The sequence below is a fragment of the Solanum tuberosum genome, unplaced genomic scaffold (assembly GCF_000226075.1).
Source record: "Solanum tuberosum cultivar DM 1-3 516 R44 unplaced genomic scaffold, SolTub_3.0 scf00319, whole genome shotgun sequence".
NCBI lineage: Eukaryota > Viridiplantae > Streptophyta > Magnoliopsida > Solanales > Solanaceae > Solanum > Solanum tuberosum.
In genome coordinates this window covers 226,212-252,482 of record NW_006239243.1, presented here as the reverse complement: position 1 = coordinate 252,482, position 26,271 = coordinate 226,212, and the positions used below count along the sequence as shown (strand labels likewise).

Below are 26,271 nucleotides of genomic sequence, written 5' to 3'. Positions count from 1 at the left end.
TCACAATTTACAGTTGTTAAACTTTCTTCTTGACTTTATGGTTCCTAGAACTAGATACATTTTGGAAGGTGGAGTTATAGTTCATATAAATTTTTGGTCTTCTGGCCAATCAATTGGCTCGTAGTGGAATGATAAATATTTCTCTCCTTCATCAAATGTCTTAAGTTTGAGCCCTGTTGAGTCTTTGTTAGGGAATAGGGAGCGTTTACTCTTTTTGTGGAACTTTCCGATGCAGATATAGATTTAGTGGGGCCAATACTGAACAAGAGATTTTTAATTAGTTATACTCTTCCAGTATATGTCAACATTTTTGCTGTCCAAGAAACAGTGGTGTAACATCATTTTTCGTCAACAGTGTCACCTTTTATAATGAGAAATGAGAAACATTGAGTTTTTTCATATCCCAATGTTAAAAAGAATGAGTGCGATACAATGAAATATAGAATCAGGAGCGAAGCTATTCAAGACAAGGGGGAGTGACCTTTGTGATGGAAAGAATGAGGAAGACAAGATTGAGATAGTTCATGCACGTGAAGAGAAGATACACATGCCCTAGCTAGTGAGTATGTGTGGGAGTTTAGCTATAGTGGGTATGTACAAATAGGCTAAAAAAGTGATTAAACATGACATAACTCACCTGCAACTTCTCAAGGATATGATTCTAAAAAAGAAGATTTGGAGGTCAACTATAAAAAGGTAGAATGTTAGTAAGTCGAACGTTATCTAGTTTTCTATTTAGTATTGTTATTATTACTCTCCAAGTATCTTATTCTTAGATTTAAGTATTACTTATTGTTTCCTTTTCTTCAGTTATCGTATTATTTTATCATCACTATTGTCCTCTTCTTCATTGTTTTTATCATGACCTTTTTGTTATTATATTTACTTTACATACTTGTGTTTTTTGTTGATATGTTTACTTGTCAAGATTCTATTGAAAATTACATTAGATATGATATTACACTAATAAAATATGTTATTGTTGTTGTTATTGTTGTTATTGTTGTTGTTGTCGTCGTCTAATTTTAATATATGGATAATTTCCTTTTTAACTAGCAATGAAACGACATCTGATTGTTTATTAGAGTTATGCATGTATTAATAATTAATCATGTAAAATTTATTCATGTATTAGTTATATCATCTTCTACATTCTCAAATGTAAATTCCCTCATAACTTATATATCTATTAGTTGTACAAAAAGAAACATTATATATATTTTATATAGAAAATAAAAACAATTAACCACACATTATATAATTTATGCTCGATTCTACTTGACGATCATTTTTACCTATTTTTATAACCAAATAATATACGTAAAATTATGCTAATTTTAATACATAAATAACTCCGCTCTAACCAACAACCAAACGAGTGCTTAACTACTTTGTACTCTGTGTGTTACGGTGCACGGTAATTAATGAACCTTAGCCAATCAAATCATCACACACATCACACTCACTCCTTCATCAAGAGCGTGAAATACACGAACAATCTGATTCGAACTATCCTTAAAATCTCAAGAATCCACGTCATCGCGTGTTATACACTTTCCAAAAGATGCGACTGGTGTTACCTCTCGTCAAATTCAAAAACATCTAAGGGTAGTTTGGACATGGCACTGTAACACCACCATCTCCATTTTCTCCCAAATCAAACCCTAGCTTTGCTTTTTTTCATATCAAGATTGAGTTTTTCTGTTAAAAAATTTGTGGGGTTTGTGAATCATCCATTAAAGGTTTGATCTTTACTTGAATTCTTGATTCTTGATTATGTTATCATTGATTTTTTCAATGATTTGCTTTTTGGGTTTTTGTTTTTTGCTTGAAACACAATTATTTGAAATGGGTAAGAAGAAATGAAGAATCTTTTTCCTTTTTTCTTATCTAAGGGTAAGCAGAATATTTCTAATTTCCAGATTTTCATTTTTCATTTTTTAAAAAATTGTACCCTTTGCTGAATTGTAACAAGGATCATTAATGGACTTGGGAGATAGTGATTTTGTTATCTGTAGTAGTATCTTGTGTATTAAAGATTTAATCTTTGTGGTTATATGTGGACGGTTTGTGTATACTCTACCCTCCCGGGCTTCACTATCATTGTTGTTCTTGTGTTTGTTATTTTTGTGTTGTTAATTATGATATGTTGATTTGATTCTGCACCTTATATGATCTGTGGGGGTAGTTATTGATTCGGTATGTTTGTCCACTAATGTGATATAGTTCGCGGCTGTGTTGTGCAGATTATGGATCATTTGAGTAGTGATAATCAATGGGATATTCCTGATACCCCTAATAGATTAGCTGCTAAGGATATGAATGGGAGGAGGTATGCCAATGTAGAGAGTGATTTGTCTGCATCAGGGAATTCAGTAAATGGGAATGGTGCTGCTGAGAATGGGAATCAACTTAATGATAATGGTTTTGGAAGAAAAAGGTTGTTTATGCGTCCTCCAAGAAGAATTTCCATGAAATCTGAATGCGATGCGAATTCATCAGCTTTTGGTATGGGAGATTCTTTGCCTTCAAGAAATGGTGTTCCATTCAAGGTTTCCTCAATTCCTAATTCCAAGGAGAAACATAACTTGCATCTTGCTAAAAATGGAATCACAGAATCAAAAAGTCAGCAAGACCGTCCTGTCATAGACCTGACAAAGCAAAGTGGGTCGTCGACTCGTGTATTTGTCAAGTCTCCAGCAGTTGGAGTACAGAATATTGGTCGAGATGAAAAATATAGATCGATGAATGAACACTCTAATTTTCACAGGATGACTTCCACACCATCCAGCAGTACCAACAAAGGAAAGGAAATTGCTGATCTAGTTAAACTTGGTTTAAATAAATCTCATGGAGAAAAGGATTCTGCCATTGATGCACAGCTTGGAGCTCGGAAGGATGGTTCTACATCTCTTGCTAACTCACCAAGAGTAACTGGGCAGAAAAGATTGGTCCGAAATGGATGTATATCCCCTATGAACATAGCTAAGACTAAAAAGCCAGCTGAGATGGAGGATAACAGTATTTTAATCCATGGGCTAACTGATACCAGTCTTACAGCATCATCCGCTGGTACAAGCTCAGATAGTGCTAAAGAAATAATATCTAAAGATGGTATTTCTGCAGTAAAGGGTAAGGGGGTGGTAATCCATTCTTCCCCTTCAAAAGAACATGACACAATACATACGTCTAGCAGGTATTTATTTGGTGAACATTGTCTATACATTCACATGAAAGATAGCTTTCATTCTTTTCTGTCAACAATTTATATCAAATTTACTAGGCTGTTCAAATAGGGAAAAAGGACTTCTGTTTTACATCATGTATGACATATTAGCATAGCGTGCATGTCAGGATGTCCTATAGTGTAAGCTAATGACTTCCGTACCAAGGATCTACACTTTGATAATCAACATGGAACCCAGTTAAGCTTGTTTTCGTTTATGGATTGATGCATGGATTCAAACATCTGCGCCAGTGATGCATCTGAATTCAGATTGTGACGTCATTCTAGTCATTTTACATTATTACTCATAATCATACCTCTCTATCCGAGGGTCTATTGGAAACAACCTTCTCTACCCAACATAGGTAGGGTGAGTTTTGCGTGCATCCTACCCTCCCTAGACACCACTTGTGGAATTACACTGGGTACTCATAATCATACCTAAGTTTGTGTGTGAAGCTGTTATTTTACCTTTGTCCTCTTTTTATCAATGTCATAAAAACTTGCTATTTGGTTAGTTAATTTTAGTTTCTTCACCGTTCTTCATGATTTAGAGATGCATATTCTTATTCTATGTTGTTAAGAGTTGTGATGTTTTTAGTAACCTGCTAGAAATTTCTCTTTCAATTCAGAAGCATGCTTTCTGGGTTCCTTTACTTTTGACTGTTGATTAATCTCCAACAATTAATTATTGCTCTGGTAAAGGTCTCATCCAAAAGTTTTTTCATTGGAAACCAGTGATTCCAGTAGAGATGTGTTCAGAAGCTTTGACGAATCAGGGGGATGGAGAAGTACGCGTATCCGCAGTTCAAACATGAACTTGTCATTGCCCAATCTGCACAGGACTTCAGAAAGAGATAGTGCACACTTTGTCTCTCATCCCAGTGGGAGTAGGGTGATGAGAAGAGATGATGCAACTAGTTGTCAAGATTCAGCTTCTATTAGACATTTTTCTGGTGTATCTGCAGGGCCGGAGGGACCCCCTTCTGCACCTCAATGTCGCCAAATTAATGGACATCGTACTGCACCAAGCACAGTTAAGAAAAGACTAAAGCAAGGACCTGCCTCAAGCAGCCATGGTGAATGTTCTACATCAGTCTCTAATGATGTAGACATCATTTGCCTTACCTCACCTGAAAGTAGGGTTAATACAAGGTCCACAAGAAACCCAAGTCATGTAGGTACAGGCGTAGAACCAGTAATTGTAGTGGACAGTCCTTCCTCTACCACAAGACATGAAGGCTCTCGTGTTGCGTGTAGCAGTAGTAGGAATGAAGATGCTAGAGCCAGTCAAGTAGATGCAGACGAAAGGCTTGCACGGGAACTCCAGGAGCAGTTGTACAATGAGGTCCCTTCCTTTGGTGTTGGTGAGGTAGTACACTTTATGCAGAATAGTTTTAGTTATTGTCCATCAATATTTAGCTGTTCTTGTCTTCACACCGTGCTTAGATGTTTGATAATTTTTCTCTTCTTCCCAACAGATTGATGAAGATGTAGCCTTGGCTTTAGTGCAGGAGGATTTCCGACGTGCTTCCTCTGGATTAGAGAACCAATTATCTGGTCTTGTATGTTGGCTTTCCTTACATTTTATTCTCCTCTTGTACTTTCCATCACTTGGTAGTAATATATGTGCCACTTAGGTCTAATATCGATATTGTCATCTGACATTCAGATATCTATACATGATGTTCATGTTTGAAAGCTTTATTATGCGGTGTTCCAAGTTAGAAACTGATTTTAAATTTCCTGTTAAAATAGATCTTGGGACACTAGGTTTTTCTTTGACATTAATTGGTATTGAACCATCTTTTTTTCTAGTATCTGTACTTATGATGATGCATATGGAACCTAATTTATCTTCTCAGATGTGAGGTGTAGCATTGTTAGAGGCTTGCTTGCTGGGAAACCTTGAAGCTAGTAGTAGTGTAGGCTGAGTACATTGTGACGCTTAAGCAACAAATACATATACCTGAAGATAGTGATATATGAAAATTAGAAATTTAGTAATAGAAAGTACTCACTATAATTGAATTGGAACTTAAACTTCATCATTGCTTATATAAAAATCCTTAAACCATATTGTTACTTAATATGTATATTTTTTCAGATTACACCAAAAAGTTAAAGACTTGGAGGTTTTACAAATCTAAATTTTATGAAACTTAGTGTTTCTGCCTTAGTTAAAATATCTATTGTTCCTAGCTGCTCTCTGAACTGTCCAGAATGAGGATATGGGGTTAGTGTTTCCAAGTGTTATGAGCTGCTTCTTGATTTTCAGCCCTCCAGCTAGCAAAAGTATATCTAGCACTCCAAAGAGATTAAGGAACTTTTCCCCATCCTGGTATGCATGCGTCAGGCATGCTTTACACATAGCAATCAAACCAGATTTGACTACTTTAATGGTGCTCTCTTTCTACAGTATTTCTAGGGTCATGGTTCCAGACTTGATGAGTAGTTTGTGACAAGACTTCATAGAAAAGTAACCATCGTTCTCTTTTCCAGATTAATGAACCTGGTTAAGAAGAAAGTTCCTTCATTCTCTCCATTTCTGTTAGTAGCCGAGCTTACCAGTCAAATTCTTAATCCTATAATTTCTTCTACATATCCCCAAAAAAAAAAAAAGTCTGAATCTAATGTCCCATTTATGAATTTGACACTCATCTGCTGTAGCCAAAAGTATGTAGCAAAAACTAAAGATCAGGAAGGATTTCCTTTGGTGGGAAAAGATATGTTACAGGTTTTGTGCCAATGTGTTCTGATAATGCTACAACATGAGAGGATGCTACGGGTTTTGACCAAGCGAACAAGATCTGTTACAGGTATTGTGCACTGGGACCTTCCATACTCCCATAACATACCTAAAGACCTTATCATTCTCTATAGAACTTCCATAGCCATAAAATATTCACCTATTACTACACATTTGCAAACTCAGATTGTTAACACCTTGACCATCTTCCTTCTTAGATGCTGTCACTGCTTACCACTTTGGCAAGTAGAATTCCTTTTCAGAATCACCTCCCAATATAAGCTTCCTTTCTGCTCTTTCAGAAGTAGGGAAGAACATGACACTATAGCATTGACCAGGGATATGAAAATCTAAGGTTTTCATTTTGCTCTTCTAATTTGTTGGTGTTTTAGTATTGTCCATCTTATGTATCTTTCAAATGATAAATATCACTGATTAATGAAGAAGTTTTTCGCATTAATCTCCTGGTTTTAGAGTGATCTTATATCAATGTCTTTCAAAATGTGCATAGAGAAAAGGCCTTTAATTCCTATTCTGCTTTCTTTCTGTAATGATTGGGCCTTGATCTCTGACTGAAATTCTCTCTTTTTCCTCATCTAATTTTTGGGATGTGGGATTTTTGTTTAGAATGGATCATCGGTCACAAACTTACGCAGAAGGCAACCAAGAAATGTATCCAACATATCTCGTAGAGCTTCTCAAGCTCGGGCGTCTACCTCGAATAGGATGACAAGGTTGAGGAACAGTTTCCCTGGACAACCTCGTACTATCTCATCATCTAGAGGAAGAAATTCACTGTTTCCTCCTAACATGGATGTGGACATGGTATTATTACTTGCACTTCTCCTCATGATTTTGGTCAGTAATATAATATTTAGTCAGCTGAAGTTGTGTTTCTTGTCATTTTACATGCTGCTTGTGTTCATTTGGCTACAAGTGACGGTTTTTTTTTTTAAATTATTGATGAAGACTACACATCATGACGCTTAGTTTCTATTCTATTGAGGTTGCTCATTTTGTAATAGGGAAGAGCAGCTGTCTTGAACACTAGCTAAGAAAGGATTGGCAATGGGGAAATTGAATCTGAATCTCAGTTTGAGAGTCACTAGTCTATAGAATTATAAACAGTCAAATAGTAAGAGAGGAATAGAATTGTCTTTTCAAGAGGGCCCATATGGATATATAGATGTGATCATTTGAATGGACAAATACAAACTATTTTCAGGGGTGACTGGCATTGCCTAATAACTTCACACTTTTCCCTTGCAGTGCAAAATATAGCTTTTAGAGATAATACGTGTCAGTATTATCAAAGGCGAAAAACGCAAAAAAGCTCTAAGGTCCGTGGGGGCTTTAAGCGCAAAGCGCAAATAAAGCGTGGGCTTTAATGAAAAAAGGCGCAAAGGGAGAAAAAAATACAAATATATATGTTTAGTCCAAGACTAATAATTATAAACATGAATGACACATTTATGACCAAAGAAATTGAAAAAAAATTATGATGAAGTGAAATATCAATTGTTTAGTGTCACTTCTTCATAAGAGGCTCATTGGCAAGGAGAAGTCTGCCTTAGAACCTTGATGAGGACACTGAACCTCACATAAAGCAAGGTGAAGCGCTCAACATGTTTTGAGCCTCGCTTCAGGGATTAAGCATGCCTTTGATAACACTGATACGTGTTCAATTAAATCTATCAGTAGTAGTTCCACCAATCTTAGATTATATAGTCCTTATAAAAAAAATCTCAGCATGCATTTTATGTTAAGAGGACATCTATAGTTGGACCTAAAGCTCGCTTTGGAAGCTCTTTATACTGTCTTGTGGGTCTCCTGTGGCCTGATTGGTTCTTCTGGTCTGCACTTTATGTTCTATACTTCTTTTCGTAGACACCATCAGCTTCTTCAGAACAGAACTTCAGCATCAAGGAGATGCTCTTTCCACCTAACTTAATAATTGTATCACTTAACAAAATGATGGAAATGGGAAATGTCTAATTGCTGACGATATATTTGCTTAATGTGTGTCCATTTTAGCTAACCTAGAATGTATGATTTACCTTTTCTGAATACTGCAGAGGATGCATATATTGGAAACCTTAGAGGCTTTCAGTAATATGGATGTGGACAGGAACCTCCTTCAGACGCAGCGCGACTTCAATGAGTAAGTTTTATCATGTTTTTCAGTGTTCATGTGTTCTTTCTGATAATGAAATTAATTTTCGTTGCATTAAAATGTAAATAGAGCCATTGGTGACTGAATGCTTAGAACTCTTGAATGTATATTTTTCTGTGTTATTAGTAGACTCCCCTCCTATATCCAAGTAACATAATTTGATCCAAGGGTATGGGTAGCTACAGGGAGATATGTTTTTTCGTGAATGTAGCATCTGCGTGTTGTAAGCTTCTTTGTTGTTTTATGTGATCCATCCTAATACTGGCGGTATTACTATTACCTCTATTTGACATTATTATTTTGGATTGGACAATCTTTTCTGTGCTGTCTAACATGCCTTTCCTTTATTTGGTTTAGGAATGACTACGAAATGTTATTGGCCCTTGATGAGGACAACCACCAACATGGTGGTTCATCTTCACGACAAATCAACAACTTGCCACAGTCAACAGTTCAGGTAACCATGATCTCCTTATTGTATCGAATCTTTACCTAAGATTAAGCTTTTGTATCGCCTTGATGTTTTCCCATAATATTCAAACAAGTGTACACATAACAGTTGTCTGCTATAAGGGCATCCATCTGTTATCCGCTCTAAGAACATCATTGCAATTGTAGTATTGCAAAGTACAGATTTTGGTTTGCGTGCTGCTTCAAGCTGTGAGCTGCTTGAAGTACATGTTGCTCACCCTCTCTAGCTCCTTGCAGAATGAGAGTCTTCAAGAACCGTGTGCTGTTTGTCTCGAAACTCCAACCATAGGGGACGTTATCCGCCATCTCCCTTGCTTACACAAGTTTCACAAAGACGTAAACTTCTGAATTTTCTTCTTCAGAGTGTTATATTGTTTGGTTAAGCAACCAAATTTCTAACGTTCATTGAACTTACTGCAGTGCATTGATCCATGGCTGAGTAGAAAAACATCATGCCCAGTTTGCAAGTGTTCGATCTCTTAACCTGCTGTAGAGATGATATAGGTGGAATACATGCCAGTTGCAGCTTAGATTTTGATACAAATCTTGTACTTTATGTTCAAGGTTGTTCAGAACAAAGTGCTCTCTTTTGCTATATGGTTTTCTTCAGTTACTTCTCTATACTTGATGTTAAGTGTTCCAATAGTTGGATGAATTCACCAATTATGGATGGCACATTAACCATTCAACCATGGATGCTTAGCGATAAATGGTAATAGCATTCTGTTAGATAGCAACAGATTTGACAAATACTGTCAACTCTTGACGCGAGAGAATGAGGACGGAGAGATCCATTAGACAATGAAACTGTTAGTTCTCTATGTACTGATGAGCATGTTGATTCCAAGCTTCTCTTATAAAGGGATCAACTCTTTTGCATGAATCACCAAAGAAAAAGTACAGTATTTTTAGCCTAGCACCACCCTGTGATGGACAAATTCAGAGCCTGATAAGGGCCGGAACTTGAAGAGCGAAGCGAGCTGTGCTAGCCTAGTGTTGTTTTTCAGTAGCAAGCTATGATCTAACGACCCCCAAACGTGGGGTGAGTAATAATATTATTTACTTTTCAAATCTACTCAATGTGTTTTGAAGTTTTTTTTTTCTTTAATTTAGTAAACTTCAAGCTTAGGCATTATGAATTAGGAGTAGCGTTGAAGTCTGTTCATGGTTTTTTTCTCTCAATTGTTTATGAAATTATCTCAACGTTTTAGTTAAATATATTGTGCAAAAATCAAACTTATTTTTGTCTAGAAGGTGTCAATTCATTATGAAACTAAATATCTATGGAGTAAATCGGAAACAACCTCCTAACCAACAAAGATAGTAAAAAAATCTATATACACGTCATACACTCTGAACCCCCTCCTAACCCATGAAGGTAGTAATAAGATCAACGTACACCTCACTATATCGAGTATGTTGTCACTATGAAGGTTCCATTAAGAAACACGGACTATGTATTTACAGAAAGAAGATTTGGATTTGATCAAAATCTCTCTTTTTGATAAATAAAAATAAACCAAGACCATAAAAGCATATAAGTACATACATATAGCCACTTCAATCATTTGCGTCCATTTCTACCCGGTCAAAAAAAAATTATTATGTTCACGATTCTTCATCTCGATAAATAGACAAAATGCTCAAATTTGCCAATTCTGGAAATTGATTGGCAACATATCAACACGAAGTGATTCATCATGCTCAAACTCAAATATGAACCGATCGCTCGATAAGGTAAAAGGCCAATTGATTTGACAAGATGAAGTATATGTACTAATTTGGATAAGGAGGAAGCTGTTTTTTATTATCATCTTCAAACCAAATGAAAGGAACACAACTGTTCTTATAATAAAATTTTTAGAGAAAGAGACCAAATTAATGCAATTCTGGAAATGATCTCTTCCAAGAAATTTCTCAAAGCTACACTTATTGTTCTTTGTAAATATTATTTAATGAAACTATTGTGTATGCCTTCCTCTCTTTAAAGAGCATCTTTAGATAGAAGGTGGTTGTGACTGTCGATTTTACGGGCATTGCGTAGCTCATCGCAGGAGTCTCCTCTTTCAAAGACTGCAGCAGCACCCATTCCAGTGCCTGTTGTGAAATGCAAAAAGAACATGAGCTAGCCATTCCGAAGATTTGATGAAGGATTTCATTTTGGGCATTGGGTGTGCGAGAGAGCAGAGTAAGGAGGAAAAAAGATTACCTATGCACATAGACACCACACCAAAGCGGCAGTCTTTTCCACGACGCTTCATCTCATGTAACAGCGTTGCAACACACCGCGCACCTGTTTTGACAATAGAGAAAGCATTTCTCATCAGGATAATCATTGATGTGAATAGTTACTAAGGCTAACAAGAACATGCAGAGAACCGTCCCACTGCTGTATTAAGAGTGGTTCAGATGTGGAAGAGGCCCTATGTGTAAAACATTCATTGATCTGATAAGATCGTTGTTAGAGCCAACTGTAGGACAATATATCATATGTCTAAACTCATAAAAATAGTCGTGGTACAAAGCATACTCATAGATGACACTTGAATTTAAGTGCTGTAATTACTATCGTATGAAATGGTCAACTTTACCTGTAGCGCCCAAGGGATGCCCGATTGCCATTGCACCTCCATTGACATTGATCTTCTCTGGGTCAAGTCCAAGCTTCTTCCGGCAATAAACAAATTGTGATGCAAATGCCTAAACAAAAATCATAGTCAAGAAACTGTACAATGCATTGAAGACGAAGAGCTGATGAATTTTTGCAAATTACCTCATTTATCTCAAAGAGATCAATATCTTCAAGTTCAAGGCCTGCAGATTTGACAGCAGCTGGAATTGCAACAGCTGGACCAATTCCCATAATGGCAGGGTCTACACCCACGGCAGCAAAGGTTCTGCATGAACAGTGGGAGTTAGTTCTCTTTTAAGACGAATAGCATTAATAGAACAAAGATGCAAAAACTATACAATCTTTACCAGACTAAGGTCAGGCATGAGAAGGAAATGTAAAGGAACCCAATAAGCGTAAAGGAAATGATTAAGACTTTCTGACAGTAAGTAACGTTACTGTAACTACATATAGCATGTGAAAATTAGAAAGGGAAAGACCTGAATACACCAAGGATAGGAAGTCCCTTTTGCATTGCAATGCTTCTTTTCATTAGAAGTACAGCTCCAGCACCATCAGTTACTTGGCTGGAATTCCCTGCAGCAAAAGAAGAGAACTTCATTAACCAAACTCCAACTTAAAATTACATTCGGACTTGAAAACTATTAAATTACCAGCAGTAGTAGTTCCACTTTTCTTGAACACTGGTTTCAATTTTGCCAAGTCTGACACACTGGCATTTGGTCGTATTCCATCATCAACAGAGATGGTTACTGGTTTCTCATCTCCAGTTTTTGGGTCAACAATCTTTTAGAGAAGACAGAAGAAACATAAGAGGGTATAGTTGATATAGCTATTACTAGATTCCAAGTGATCAAAATTTAGACGGATGCTACCTTTGTGGCTACAGGAATTATTTCATCCTTGAATTTTCCAGAAGCAGTGGCCGCAGCAGCCTTACGATGCGAATCAACCTAGCAGCAGAAATAAAAATGAGATGCGATACACACCAGATAGACATGATCATAAGTTGATGGGTCTATTAAACTTACCGCAGCCTGGTCTTGTTCCTGCCTTGTCACACCAAAGCGATGTGCAACATTCTCAGAAGTAATACCCATAGGAAGAAGACAGTCCTGAGCTTGTACCATTGTCTTGACCTGAGATCAAATGTTACAGGTTATGACAATCTTCCAGTAGGACTCATCTCCAAAGAACATAATATGTAACAAAAAGTGTAACAATATGCTTCAATAAAACAAAGACATACTTTTGGGTTGACTGATCCTTCCCAAGCCATTGGGTTTGTGGTCATAGACTCCAATCCAGCACCAATACCTGATTTGTGAGTGGTAAGTTAACCAAAAAAATAGAAATGGGAAAAACACCATATACATGGTATACAGCTACAGTGCACTTGTAGTAACAAGAAACGGTAACACACCAATGTCATAAAATCCAGCTTTAATAGCTGCAGCTACATCAGCAACTGCTTGAAGGCCTGATGAACATTGCCGGTTTACAGTTCTAATTGGCACGGTTTCTGCTCAAGAGAAAGAGAACTTAGCATCTTGAAACAAGAACCTCATAAATAAATGACGAAAATTAAAAAACCACCTACCAGGAAAACCAGCATAAAATGCAGCCATCCTGCACTCGCTTGCCCTCTGGGAACCTGGGGCCAAAACCGAGCCGACAACAATATCCCCAACTTCACTAGGGTTCACATTAGTTTTTTCAATCACCGCCTGTAGTGAAGATGTAAAGAAAGAATACAGGTAAATATCTTTGATAATCTTGGACATCAATCCACAACTCAGCTTAGTGTAACCCACCTTTAGAACTGCAGCAAGTATATCATCAGGATAAGTATCCTTGAAGCCTCCTTTCTTTGCTTTGCAAAGAGGAGTCCTATATGCACTGCAATAAACAAATAGGTTCTCACAGTAAGGATACCATTGGGAAATGAGAAGTTGCAACAAGAACATGAAAAATATGAAAAAGCCAAGAGAGCAGGGCAAAGCTGTAGCTCGAGTATCAACTCAGAAACTAAATCTAGAGATGTCATCGGCTATAACAACTTACGCAACTATGACAACATCATCACCAAAAACAGAAGTTCTCTGGTAAGCAGCACTGTCTCCAGCAGAGCATACAGATGCCTGGTTGAAAATTGAAAGAACATAAGGAACAAAGATATAAATTACTTTTTAAAACACCAGATGTTTGAAATAAAGACAACCCTGTTTACTACTCAAGAAAGCAATAGGCTTCTCATCAAACCTCGGATTCACAGTGTAATGAGTATTCAAGAACAAGCCAATTAACCAAAAAACAGGACTCAAGGATTACAATAATACACTATAAGATCAACTGAATATTCTTGTAGTTACTAAACATATAATTGTCATATTTTGTAACAGGACGAACATGATAATGTCACATCCACCATTCGACTTCTAGGATTCACCGTCTTTTAACTGATCAATCATAAAAAGTATTCCCTTATGTCTAAGAAAAACACAACTACTTGAGATGTCTATTATGTAGTTGCTAAATTTTTAGCTGTGGGGGGTTGGTGGGTTCCGTCACAGTTCACACAGCACAATCAATTTGTCAGCAGATTGCAACTTCTAAATTTTTTTAAACAAATCTACTTCTGTTTTTCCCAAGACACCAATTAATATACTTCTGAGCCAACTCAGAGAACCAGTTAAACTACCATTGAAATTAACAAGTCAAGCTATGTATCCATTTTCTACATTGGTAATTTCCCTAACAATTTGTAGGTTTTTAAACATCAAGAAAAAAAAAACAAAAAAAAACTAGTAGCTTTAAAAGTAGAAAGGGCACACCTTAATTAGGAAAAACATGACCTTAAATGGTATACATGTCATACGCTTTCTGTTTTCCAATTATAGTATTCATTACAACTGTAACAAATTGCATTCCCAAAAAAGATGGTAAAAATTAATAGGCCATCAGATCTGCTGAAATAAAAATTCCATAACTGTATTAGAAGCACTATACAATAATTGATGTTGCTCCTAACCAAAACATGAAGCAATTAATAGCTTCTTATCTCTAGACCATCCACCTATGAACCAAATTAAGCTCTGTACCTAAACAAAAACTACTACTACACCATAACCGCAAAGACAAAAACTACTACTACACCATAGCCACAAAGACTTAAACATTCGAACAACAACATAGCCAGTGAAATCCCACAAGTGGGGTCTCGACCTCGTAGAGATAGATAAGCTTAAAGACTTAAACTTTCAAACAACAACAACATAGCCCGTGTAATCCCACAAGCCGGGGTCTCGACCTCGTAGAGATAGATAAGCTTAAAGACTTAAACTTTCAAACAACAACAACATAGCCCGTGTAATCCCACAAGCCGGGGTCTCGACCTCGTAGAGATAGATAAGCTTAAAGACTTAAACTTTCAAACAACAACAACATAGCCCGTGTAATCCCACAAGCCGGGTCTCGACCTCGTAGAGATAGATAAGCTTAAAGACTTAAACTTTCAAACAACAACAACATAGCCCGTGTAATCCCACAAGCCGGGTCTCGACCTCGTAGAGATAGATAAGCTTAAAGACTCAAACTTTAATCAAAACATGTTAAAACAAACCAATAAAAACCATATACAAATCTGGAAACATAAAACTTCCTCTTAAAACATCAAATCGATCAAAATCAACCATACCCATATCAAAAAACCAATCATGAACACTCCGATTAACACAACTAAACAAATCAAATCCAAAATTAAACAGAAAACACAGATCAAAACACACCCAATAACCAAAAAAAAGTAAAAAACTCAATAACAAACACAAATCAAAAACAAAAACCAAAACACACCCACATCACTAAATTGAAATCAAACCACAAAACCAAATCAAAATCAGAAAAAAAACACTCACAGAAATAGATGATTCAATGTTTTCCAAAGAAGAAGATGTCTGTGAAGGACGTAGATGTTGAAGAAGAACTCTTTGTCTCTCGATTGCTTTATCCATAATTGTTAATCTCAGATTTCGAAAATTGATGATCCAATACAATGAGCTGAATTTTTTACTCTCTCTGTATATTTATATATAGCGAAGAGAAAGGCGGTTCGGTCTGTATTGGAATTCGCAAAATTAAGAAAAAACGTGAAAGTTTATCTAAAAAAGATGGGTTGAATAAACAAAGATAAGAGTTGGTGACACTATTCGTATATTTTTTTTGGGACTTAGGGAGCTAAATGACAAATTTTTTTCGGAATATTTTATTCATAAACTCAAATAATTCGTAAATATTTTTCATTAAAAATAGTTAGTAGTATCTCCTTCGTCTACTTTTAGTTGTCGTGATTTTCTTTTTTTAAGAGTCAATGATTAATATTTTACGATGTATTTTTTATTAATATGTGAAAACTGCAAATTATAGTACGTTTCGTATAGTTTTTGAATAGCTAAATCTTTTGTTTAATATATGAAATTAATGTAATCTAATTAAAATTTAAAAATTAGTCAAATTAATTTTCGATAAACGCAAAACAATTAAAAAAGGACGAAATGAGTATATATTAGTATATCCTTTATTTTTTAGTTAGAAACTAGAAAACTTATTTTGATATTATAATTTAACTATAAATCATAACGATATATGAATTAAATAAATATTAAATTTTAATTAATTTTGATTTCTTAAAATTTCAAATTATATTTTTCAATAATTTCTTTTTATTCACTTTTATTTGTCTATTATTCCTTTCATCCATTTTTATTTATTTATATTTGATATATCACTTATATTAATTCTTTAAGTTATCTAAATATTGAGAAAAAATTAATAGTGTTTAATAACAAGGAAATAATAGATGCAAACTGACAAATTATTGATTCATTTTTTTAAATTGAATAAGTAAAATCAGATAACTATTTTTAATGTACTGGACAAATAAAAATAGACATAGTTTAATTGGTACATTAACAGTATAATTTTGATATATAAAAGTGAACATAAAGGGTAAAATTGGAATATTTATTATTTAATAGTGCGACAATTAATATGAAATATATCTTGTATCTACGAGATAATAGTAAAATCCGCGTATTCAGACTCAGCTAGTTGAGTTCCACACGTCATTGGTGATAGTGGTCAAGAGAATGTATTGAGATGCGTGCCCAATTGAGCAAAATAAGAGAATTTTCAAATCAGTTCCAATTTTAGCTAAAATGGACAAGATTAACGGATCTGATTTAATAAATCAGTTGAGAAAAAACCATTAATATAGATAATTAGGAAGTGACAACTCTTTCTATTAAATCATAGTTGGACCACTAGGTGTCGAAAATTTATTGATTCGATTAATTTATATAGCATAGTGTTTTTAAAAATTGTGCATTTAAAGCACATTTTACTAAAGATTAATGTAGTTGTATGTAAATCAAGAGTGATAGCATGATGAGTTAAAAAGTCGTCTAGACTTATTATTAAGACTAATGAATTAATTATATTCATTTTCCTATTATATTTTTAAAATATTGTGTTTATTTTATTCAAATGGTGATATAGTAGAATTATCCTTCTATTTATAGTTTTTTAAGAAGTGTGTAAAATCAATAGTAGACAAGTATTGTCAGACAGAGGGAATATTATTTTTGTTAACAACATTTAACGAATCCAACAATTAGATGCTTCAACCCTCATTGAATGACAATTCACTCGCGGAAGATAAGAATACATGAAAATTTATTTTATTATGAGCGGATTGTATTCATTGAGCAAATATTTGAATTATTCAGAGAATGCAGTATCTGATATATTTATTAATTAAAGGATGGACAATGATCAAATCTATTTCTCGATTCACTCGAAGAAGTGAATATGATCTCAATAGAGATATGTAAAAAATAGATCTGATTACACGTATTTTTAAATTCTAAATGGAACGTAGGAAATTCATGTGTAAACATCGTATCTATTTAGATAGGTCTGAATGGTCCTTCTCATCATAATGAGAATGTATATAACCCTGTATAAACATTGTATATCTCTTAGATAGGCAGTTGGATAATTGCATGTCAAGTTAAACACAAAACCAATAACAAAGAGGGGCAAGTGAAGTAATTTGGAAAGGTAATCTTGTATATCAATTCTTTCGGAAACAGACTCTCTACCTCCACGAGGTAGTAGTAAGGCCTGCGTACACGACCCCACTTGTGGGATTTCACCAGGTATGTTGTTGTTATCTTGTATATCAATTATGCATCCAATGTTCAAAATGATGTGCTATCTCATCATTTACACACAGAGGAAGCTGGAAGTTTTAACAGAAAGGACAATGACTAAACTTTTTTTTCTTTCCTATAAAACTTTTCTTTACACAAGCATTGGCTGTACAATTTCATGTCCTTACTCGAGTCTTTGGCTGGAGCGCTTGTGACATAGCGCGAAGTCTGTTTGTTATCTCTGTAAATGATGGTCTTGCTTCTGAATCAGGCGACCAGCACTCTTCCATCAGTTTTCCCCATTCAGGATCACAACGTTGTGGGACGGGAGGTCTGAGTGTGTTATTTACAATTCCACCTTCATCCACAATTCATAAAATTAGTTCAAATCTTCAAGCTTGCACAAAAACTGTCAAATTGTCATAACGGAAAATGTACTATTTGTTCATCCTCATGTGTGGGGAATGCTATCTTACAAAGGAAAAGAAGGAAAGAACAAGTGAACAACTACTCCTCCGTCCCAAAAACGAGCAAGGTCAATGAGTCTAAATTCTTGTGAGAATTGAGATATTGAAATGTTATACAGTATAAGAATGCAACTTTGGATTATTGACAGTGTAGAGACGTGTTTTATCATCGAAAGGCAGTTGCAAGCCTATTCTTAGAATACCATAAGTAGGAACTAAATTAGCTAGAGTACCATCTAGAAGCTTACCAATAATAGCACCACAGTGCAGGTTTGCATAAGGCTCCTCTCCTGTCAAGATCTCCCACATTGTGATGCCAAACGAAAACACATCAACCTGTCAAATGGATTAATGACATTACTTCATATCTGGGATATAAACATTCTTCGTTGTCCAGTTTGAAGTTAAGCATATTAAAATAGAGATCTCACCTTTTCTGAAACCCGACTGCTGTTTCCATTCAATAGCTCCGGCGCCATCCATGGAAGTGTTCCTCTAACACCACCCGAAACAAGGGTATTTCTCTTAATCCGTGATAACCCAAAATCACCAACCTGAAAAATTATGTGTCAATCTTGAAACTAATACGTTGCAACAGACATGAACCACTTCACATCTTCCAGAACTTAAAATTTGCTGGCTACTGGCTATATACCAGATAAAGTAACACTTGAGAGAAGCTTGGTATTTTATAATCAAAGCAGACACACATTTGAACATTTACCTTGCACACAGGACGATGTGGATCTCCCAAGTTGACCAGCAAGTTTTCACATTTCAAATCGAAATGAACAATATTTTTCAAATGCAGGTACTCCATGCCAAAAGCAGCATCTAATGCAAGCATAAGTTTTTTTCGCCGATCAAGCGCTCTGCAAGAACTGAGTAATTCCATAGGTCATATTCCAGAAAAAGGCAACTAGTTTCTTCAATCAAATTTTTTGAATGTGACTAGTGTCACGGGCGAAAAATATTGGAACTACAAATAAGTGAAAATGAGAAGTAGCAAAGTTACCGGTCCTTCCTAGCCAGGACATTCCTTAGAGACCCACTGACCATATATTCAGTTACTGTAGCCACTGTTCCACCAGGTCCATTTGGAACCACCCCATAGAGTGCCACTATATTTGGATGGTGTAGTTTAGAGAGAATCTTAGCCTCTCTCCAGAATTCTTTGATCTGCAAAAATAATTAGACACTTACCAATAGAGGATTACGAGAAACATTTTTTCTTCACTTTAGAATTATTAACTCGACAAAGAATTATCAGTATGGTTGATTTCTTTGTGAGTAACTTCTCTTAGCATGCTTTAGGAATGTTATATTTCCATCCATATCTAAATGTAACTTGACTCTATGAATCTGAGTCACGCCTACCAGACGTTCTTGCTCAGATGAACTCCCAGCAAAACAACTTTGTTTTATTCTCTTGATAGCAACATCTGTTCCCCTCCACTTCCCATAATAAACTGTTCCATATGTTCCAGATCCCAATTCTTGTAGCTCTTCAAGATCACTGTTTTTTATGATCTGCGAGTAGTAACTCACTGATTTAGTTCAAATTGAGAAAAACCTATCTGTCAGTGATGTAAAATCTTAATAAGGAAAAAAAAGGCAAATAAACATTTCAACTGTCCCATTAATTGAGTTATACACACAACTACCTATGGCAGCTTATGACCACAAAAAGCTTAAACATTAAAATGAAACAGAAGTTTCTGAAAAATTAAGTGCATATTTAACAGTGTATAAACGGGAAGACACTTTCAGCATTCTTGAAAAGAACAGTCTCATCAGCATTTTATTGCCTTAGTCATGCCTTCTTGTTTATAAAATATGAATGGAAAGTGAGAAATATGAATGTTATTCTGCAGACTTCATCATGTGCTATTCATATGTGGTATCTGGTGTAGTCTACTCCCAGGGGTAGAGCTGTAGAGCAAAGGGTTTCAACTGAATCTCTTTCGTCTGAAAATTATACTATGTAAATAAGTAAAAACGACTTCTTTTTTGGTCGTATACAAATGTTTGAATCCCTTTGACATAAGGGAAGGGGAAGATTCTAGTGTAGTGGCAAAGGGGTTCGAAAAATGCTTTAGATTATAGGTTGAAATTCTAAATGTGATATTATAGTACTTCTTTTTAGTCCCTTACATAAATTTCTGGCTCTGCCACAGTCTACTCCTTCATTCACTATGATACAGTAGGTAAAGTACTGAGCTTGAAAGATCCAATGCATAAAGAACACAAGATATCAGGCTTTGTGCCTCAGGAAGCATTTTTATTCAGCAATAAGGGATAAAAAAGTAGCATTCACTACATATCAAAAACAAATATTAGATTTCATCTTTAATAGAATTATCTCTGGACCTGTAAGCCATAGATCCCAGCCTCCTTTTCAATGATCGCAGAATCAGAGACAGATTCTTCCTTTCCATTAGAACCATTTCTGCCATCCTACAGATTCATAAACTGATCAAGTTTATTTCATAAAACAAATGAGAACTGATGCCAATGACTCAAGAATTATTACCTCATGATCAGATTCTTCAAGAACATTCTCGACGTTGGTTTCTTCTTCAGCAGATGGAAGCCCATCACTAGGTTCATCTTGCACATGTGGAACTATTGTTGAAGATAAGGGTATATCAGGAGGCACACTATCGGTTACATCTTCCACAATAACAGCAATTTCTCGTAATTTTCTGTCATATGAATCATCTGACTGCTGCAAATGGAGAAACGAAACATTCCCAGATGCTGCCTTTTCATAAGCAACTCTAACAGCATTTTCCTTTTCTGCAGACTTATGAGGACCATCCACAAGTTTCTGATGGAAAGAGACCTCATGAGTGTAAGCCACATCTGCAGCTGAATTTGGAATTGATTGATCACCAGTCAGAGGATTTCTCCAATCCAAATAAAAAATAGACTCCTCAGATGGAAATGGCACAGATTGTATGTTTTGGAGGTCATTACTATCCTTTATTATAGAAGGCTGCAGCTCATAATATATGCAGGATTCCGTTGTATTGTTCATTGTTGTAGCGACAACATGATGGTCATGTTTGGATTCCTTTTGGTCCTTGACGAGACAACCAGGTGTTGAAGGACTTAAGTTGTAATTAACATATCTCCCTCCAGTAATATTTGTTGAATATTCATGAGAAATAGATGGTACAGCAGTTTTTGTGCCTCCACAGGCTTGAGTATAAGGTGCTGTTATGTGAATTATATCATCATCTATGTGGTGCTGTTTGGAAGTGACTATTGAATTTTTTTGAGGGATAGGTGGTGAAGAAGTGTGTCTTTCCACTTGGATTTTGGGATCTGATGATGATGTGTAGACCCTAAGTTCCGGCTCCGAGTAGCATAGAATTTTTGGCAATTTCAACTCATGTTCCAGGCCATTAACAGTTGGGATATTGCTTGCATTAACCTCAGAGCTTCTACTGCACTTGTTGAAAGGAGGACATGTCTTCTTTATCCAATTTGTTGTACTTTGACTCCATTCAGCATACTCTTGGTTGCGTTCTCTGGCTTCTATATTTGGATGATTCTCCTTCTTGGCAATTAGGTGATTTTCATCTCTCACCTCATGCTCTTTCGTTGACCATTCTTGTGATGAACAAGACATTGCAAGTGATGGAGATTTTTCTCGTAGAAAATCTGAAGGGGGTGAGCTTATTGAATCTTCTCTGGATAAATTGGGCCTCTCTACCAATTGTGATTGATCAGTGGCATCTTGGTGCATGCTGTAACTAGATGTAGATTGAATATCAGATCCAGGAGACATTCTTATATCTTGAGAATAGTTTAGCTTTTCTATATGCATTTCCCTTTTGTTTGACATTAGCCTCCTAGAATCCAACTCTGTTTGACCAAACTGCGCAGAAGACACAGACTGTTTACTAGGGTAATTTGTCCTTGGAGTGGTCTCAAGGGGACAATTATAATAGTAGCCTGTGGTATCAACATGATAGGAATTTTCATATAGTGGTTCCTCTACTACATATGGACTACCGGCATCAGGAAAGTCAATACTTGCAACATTATCATTTAAAAGGACATGGGAACGGTTAGGATCAGTGATCTGAAATGTTGCTGGAGATAAAGGAGATGATTGAACATATGAAGTAGAGGGGACCTGAGATATGTTAACATAAGAAGAACTGGGATTTCGGAGCAGAAACTTCACATTCATTGAATTACCTCCATTATGGTTCTCAAATGGGAGATAAGTTGGGGAATCTCTTTGGCACATAGGACTAAAGTCCAAAGTGTTTCCAAATTGACTTGCTTGGTTTGCAAAGGTCTCCCTGCTAGAGCTTCTACGATGACCTGGCTCAAGCATTCCGTTTACTGCAACAACATACTGATAGTCAGCTTCACTTTGCTGTAATGTCATTCCTTCAAAGGAACAAGGGACCTCAGAATCAGCACAAGGCACAAGAAACAACCGTAGCCTTTGAGAACTTTTTCCCAAGTCATGATACTCCTCAATCATGTGCTGAAGATCCTCATCGGATGAAACGGATACAAGTGCATCAAGATCTTCTTCAGGAAGCTGATACTTAATTGTATGAGGTTGATTACAAATTGCTATTGTCTTTTTTACAAGCTCGTTGAAAGCTAGGTCCTTCCTAATTGATATAATTCTCGTCTCCCCACCTACATATCTAAGCTTCCCATCATTCGGCCTTGGTAAGATTCTACCCCCATAGCTGCAGAGTAATCTTATCTTTCCACCCCCACAACTCTCAGAAACTCCTGCCTCAGGGTTGCGGATTTGATGTGAATGAGGGGACTCTGATGCATAAATGTCTCGACCAGTTGTGCAAGGAGCTACTATATCTCTATTCCTCTCATCGAAGAATCTTGATGGTTGTTGTCCACTGACACTACATTCCCTGTTACATCTGCTTGCTGTGTCAAAATAAGTCTTCTTGTCACCTTCCGGTGCATATGCTATCCTAGGAGAATAATCCGAAAACTCAGCACCACAGTCTGAATCACTTCTTTTTATCCCAAGGAGGTCATGAAGCTCCTTAGAGACAACGTGGCAATTTTGAGCGGGATTTGAAATACCTATAACTGGCTGATTTTGGTCTGTATCTCTTGTTATGTTTGCTTTTCTTGGTGTCAAACTTTTCATAAGAAACTCTTCTGAAAACTCTTCGCCTGTCTGCATGGATACATGTCTATACCTATCATCATGATTTTCAGTAAGCGGAACATCATTGCCAACATTTTGGCCAGAAATTCCACAAGACTCACTAGTCATGGTCTATACTTAGCTGTACAATATCCTCTCCTTGTACTTTCACCTTTACTTCTCAAACATTTAACCAAATTCATAACCAAATGTACAAGAGCTTCTCGAAACTACAGCAACGAGCTCGCTCGTGACCCCAAAATAAATTAGTCGATGTACAAACTCAATCCAAAAGGGTATTTGTGGAGTTAGCCTCTATGCTTCCAACACTCTTCAAACACCACATGAGAACCAACTGAACAACCAGAAACAAAAAGGTTATTCACTAAATAATTTGGTCAACTAAAGTCTAGATTCATTACAAATACTTTTCATATTCACACACAATGTACGTCCTTTTTTTTCTTTTTACTTGAGCCGAGTATCTTTCATAAATAAACTCTCTACCTCCGCGAGGTAGAGGTAAGGTCTACGGACACCCTACCCTCCCTCCCATCCCCAGACCCCACCTGGTGGGGTTACACCGGGATGTTGTCGTTGTTGTTAATGTAAATCCTCTTTTTTTACCAGCAACTACATACATACCTAAAATGCAATTACCCACAAAATATTTTTCATATTTTCACAGCACAATGTGAGTCCTCAGCAGCTATACAACAACAATAAACCCAGTAAAATCCCAAAAGGTGGGGTCTGGGAAGGGTAAAGTGTACGCAGACCTTACCACTACCTCTTCGAGGTAGAGAGGCTGTTTTCGAGAGACCCTCGGCTCAAGCAAATCAAAAGAAAAACAAGACAGCTAAAATACAATTACCCACAAAAACTAATCAATTATCACATAAGAAGGGACAAGTTCACCAATCACAAGAAAAATTCAAAGTTTCCACTCTTTCCAGAAATGTTAAGACAAAAAGTCAGCTAACAATTGATAAAGACACAATATTTTCCAAACCCCACAAACATAAATTGCAATATGAACATTCCCAATTCAAAAATGAGGATTTTTTCTTCTTTTTTCATACGGGTAAATGATAAAAATTAGTTCTTTAGCCAAAAAATACCTTTTTTTTTTGTTCTTGAAATTGAGGCTTTGAAGATTGGTGTATTTTTGGAAAAAGGGGTTCCAAAAGATTCAAAAATGGAAGATGAAAATGGATTTTTTTGATATGTGAGGTAAAGGTTGATGATGAAGAAGGGGAGAGAGAAGAAGGGGATGTTGTAAAAATGCAGAGCTTTCGGAATATCAAAAGAGAGAGAAGTGGGAGAGCACCATTGCTTAGAATTACGCGGCATCAACTTAGGACCCAACTATATTATGAATATCCCACCCCACCCCCACCCCCACCACATAGCCGTCTCGTTTCATTTCATGTGTCTTAATTTTACGCGACATATATTTTAAGTATATTTTATTTTTATATAAATTTTGAATTTGCATATACATCTATAAAATTTTATAACACATTAAATTATAAAAAGATATATAATGATCGGTGGAGATAATAGCTGGTGTCGATGGTTTTGGGTATTGAGGATGGTGTCATGGCTAGTAGTGGTGTTGTGTGTAGTAGTTTATAGCTAATGGTGATTATACTAGTGATTGATGGTAATGATTGATAGTTGTGTTGGACAGTAGTGACGGTTAATAGTGGAAGTAAGTGGGCATTGGTTGACGTTTTATAGTGATGACCAATAGTGGTGATTGTGTATAGTAATTTATAGTTATTATGATAAAGGCAATTATGATTGTAAATAATGGTTAATGTCGGTGATGCTTGATTGTAGTTATTGGCAGCAATGGAGGTTGTGTGATTGATAATTGATAATGATGGGTGATGGAGATAACAATGAATGGATGAAATCAATGAACTGTCATCATTGTAGAATTTTTTGGATAAACATCTTGACAATACTAATTGTTTGTTATAAATATTAATCATTCAGACCTAAAGTAATACTTAAAAAAATCACACTTAATTGTTAAGATTTGAATGTTAAAAAAACATGGGAAATTTTTCAAAAGAACAATATTTTAGCTTTTAGTGGGACTCCTTAGCAACAGTTTCATTATTTATTAAAAATGTCATTATTTTAGTTTGTTAAGGATTAGTTATGTATTTATTTTATTTTGATTAATTTGAAAGAATACAAATAATTAATTACAGAACAGAGAAAATCATGGAACAAAAAAAATCAAAAGAGGTAAAAAAGATTTTAAATACAAATCAGTTACGTTTTGAAAAGAGCATAAATAGCCATCTTTCCGTCGAGCGTTTTTTTGCTTTCTTCTTAAGAACATCAAAAAAAAAATTAAAATAATTTAGTTTGTCTTCCGAATCATTCATCTAATAACTTTCAAAACTTCTTCAAGTTGAATACGACATATTTTTGAAACATAATTTTTCAAAATTGACAACTATAAATTTGTCACATCCAGTGAACAATTGAAAAACAATCAGGTATTTTTTTCAATTTTTTTATTTGTTTGGATGAGATATCCATATATGTCGAGTACAAGACTGTTGTTTTTTTTCCTGATTGAATCAGTGAAATCTTTGTATGCATTGAGATTTATAGCTTTTTTCGGATGTTTTGTATCCAAATTATGATGTATAACGAATGAAATTATATATTTTTTTAGTTTAGTAGTTGTTTTTTCTATTTGAATGCATACAATAATTTGTATCCCATTAAGTTAATGTAACTAATCGATCATGAACTATATGTTGAATACAAAAATGAGATGAAAATACAAAGTTATAAATACAAAGTGAGATTGAATATAAAGTTGTGAATACAAAAGAAATTAAATACTCTCTTCATTTGAAATACAAAGTGACTTTGGAAAGGTAAAGTAGTCACATAAAATACAAAACTTGTTGGTATACAATTAGGTTGAAATACAATGCAACCCTTAGGTAATACACAAATCAAATGAGGGAAATTCCCCAAAATTTTGAATATTATTTAGTATACCTCTAGTATCAGTCATTGTAAACAATCAGATGTTTTTCCCATAATCTAAAACCCTAAAAGCAAATTTCGATATTATGAAATTTTAAAATATATTAAATATCAAACAAAACAAACATATATATGAATTTCTAGAATCTACAAAATCTGAAA

The 26,271-nt window shown here is 35.5% G+C and overlaps 3 protein-coding genes across 3 annotated transcripts; 1 reads left to right on the top strand and 2 right to left on the bottom strand.

Moving 5' to 3' along the window:
- Window positions 1-1,638: 1,638 nt before the first annotated feature.
- On the top strand, window positions 1,639-9,524 carry LOC102579041 (E3 ubiquitin-protein ligase RNF6). The gene is made up of 9 exons (XM_006360271.2): window positions 1,639-1,742; window positions 2,247-3,196; window positions 3,965-4,598; window positions 4,708-4,791; window positions 6,603-6,800; window positions 8,051-8,136; window positions 8,506-8,605; window positions 8,857-8,955; window positions 9,040-9,524. Exons 2-9 carry the CDS (start codon window positions 2,250-2,252, stop codon window positions 9,100-9,102), a joined length of 2,211 nt encoding a protein of 736 aa, XP_006360333.1. The 5' UTR covers window positions 1,639-1,742; window positions 2,247-2,249; the 3' UTR covers window positions 9,103-9,524.
- Window positions 9,525-10,396: 872 nt separating this feature from the next.
- LOC102578706 (3-ketoacyl-CoA thiolase 2, peroxisomal) lies at window positions 10,397-15,409 on the bottom strand. The gene is made up of 14 exons (XM_006360270.2): window positions 15,169-15,409; window positions 13,316-13,392; window positions 13,066-13,150; window positions 12,852-12,978; window positions 12,675-12,773; window positions 12,501-12,568; window positions 12,283-12,390; window positions 12,127-12,204; window positions 11,905-12,037; window positions 11,731-11,827; window positions 11,393-11,516; window positions 11,211-11,319; window positions 10,829-10,912; window positions 10,397-10,716 (listed from the first exon to the last, which is right to left on the bottom strand). Exons 1-14 carry the CDS (start codon window positions 15,262-15,264, stop codon window positions 10,604-10,606), a joined length of 1,398 nt encoding a protein of 465 aa, XP_006360332.1. The 5' UTR covers window positions 15,265-15,409; the 3' UTR covers window positions 10,397-10,603.
- A 1,944-nt stretch (window positions 15,410-17,353) lies between these two features.
- Window positions 17,354-24,409, bottom strand: LOC102578368 (uncharacterized). Its single transcript, XM_006360269.2, has 9 exons — window positions 24,207-24,409; window positions 20,464-23,440; window positions 20,301-20,387; window positions 19,308-19,460; window positions 18,946-19,109; window positions 18,655-18,811; window positions 18,362-18,484; window positions 18,179-18,266; window positions 17,354-17,821 (listed from the first exon to the last, which is right to left on the bottom strand). The coding sequence occupies exons 2-9, from the start codon at window positions 23,212-23,214 to the stop codon at window positions 17,640-17,642; spliced, it is 3,705 nt and encodes a 1,234-aa protein (XP_006360331.1). The 5' UTR covers window positions 23,215-23,440; window positions 24,207-24,409; the 3' UTR covers window positions 17,354-17,639.
- Window positions 24,410-26,271: the final 1,862 nt, after the last annotated feature.

Excerpts from the sequence above, each read along its gene's own strand:
- LOC102579041 (XM_006360271.2), top strand. The coding sequence starts at position 2,250 with ATGGATCATTTGAGTAGTGATAATCAATGGGATATTCCTGATACCCCT. Across the intron at positions 4,792-6,602 it reads AGAACCAATTATCTGGTCTT|AATGGATCATCGGTCACAAA; the intron begins GTATGTTGGCTT and ends ATTTTTGTTTAG. Across the intron at positions 8,956-9,039 it reads TACACAAGTTTCACAAAGAC|TGCATTGATCCATGGCTGAG; the intron begins GTAAACTTCTGA and ends AACTTACTGCAG.
- LOC102578706 (XM_006360270.2), bottom strand. The coding sequence starts at position 15,264 with ATGGATAAAGCAATCGAGAGACAAAGAGTTCTTCTTCAACATCTACGT. Across the intron at positions 11,517-11,730 it reads CCTATCCTTGGTGTATTCAG|AACCTTTGCTGCCGTGGGTG; the intron begins GTCTTTCCCTTT and ends CTGTTCATGCAG. Across the intron at positions 11,320-11,392 it reads ATCTCTTTGAGATAAATGAG|GCATTTGCATCACAATTTGT; the intron begins GTAATTTGCAAA and ends ATTTTTGTTTAG.
- LOC102578368 (XM_006360269.2), bottom strand. The coding sequence starts at position 23,214 with ATGACTAGTGAGTCTTGTGGAATTTCTGGCCAAAATGTTGGCAATGAT. Across the intron at positions 20,388-20,463 it reads TTGAAGAATCTGATCATGAG|GATGGCAGAAATGGTTCTAA; the intron begins GTAATAATTCTT and ends ATGAATCTGTAG. Across the intron at positions 19,461-20,300 it reads CTGGGATCTATGGCTTACAG|ATCATAAAAAACAGTGATCT; the intron begins GTCCAGAGATAA and ends TACTACTCGCAG.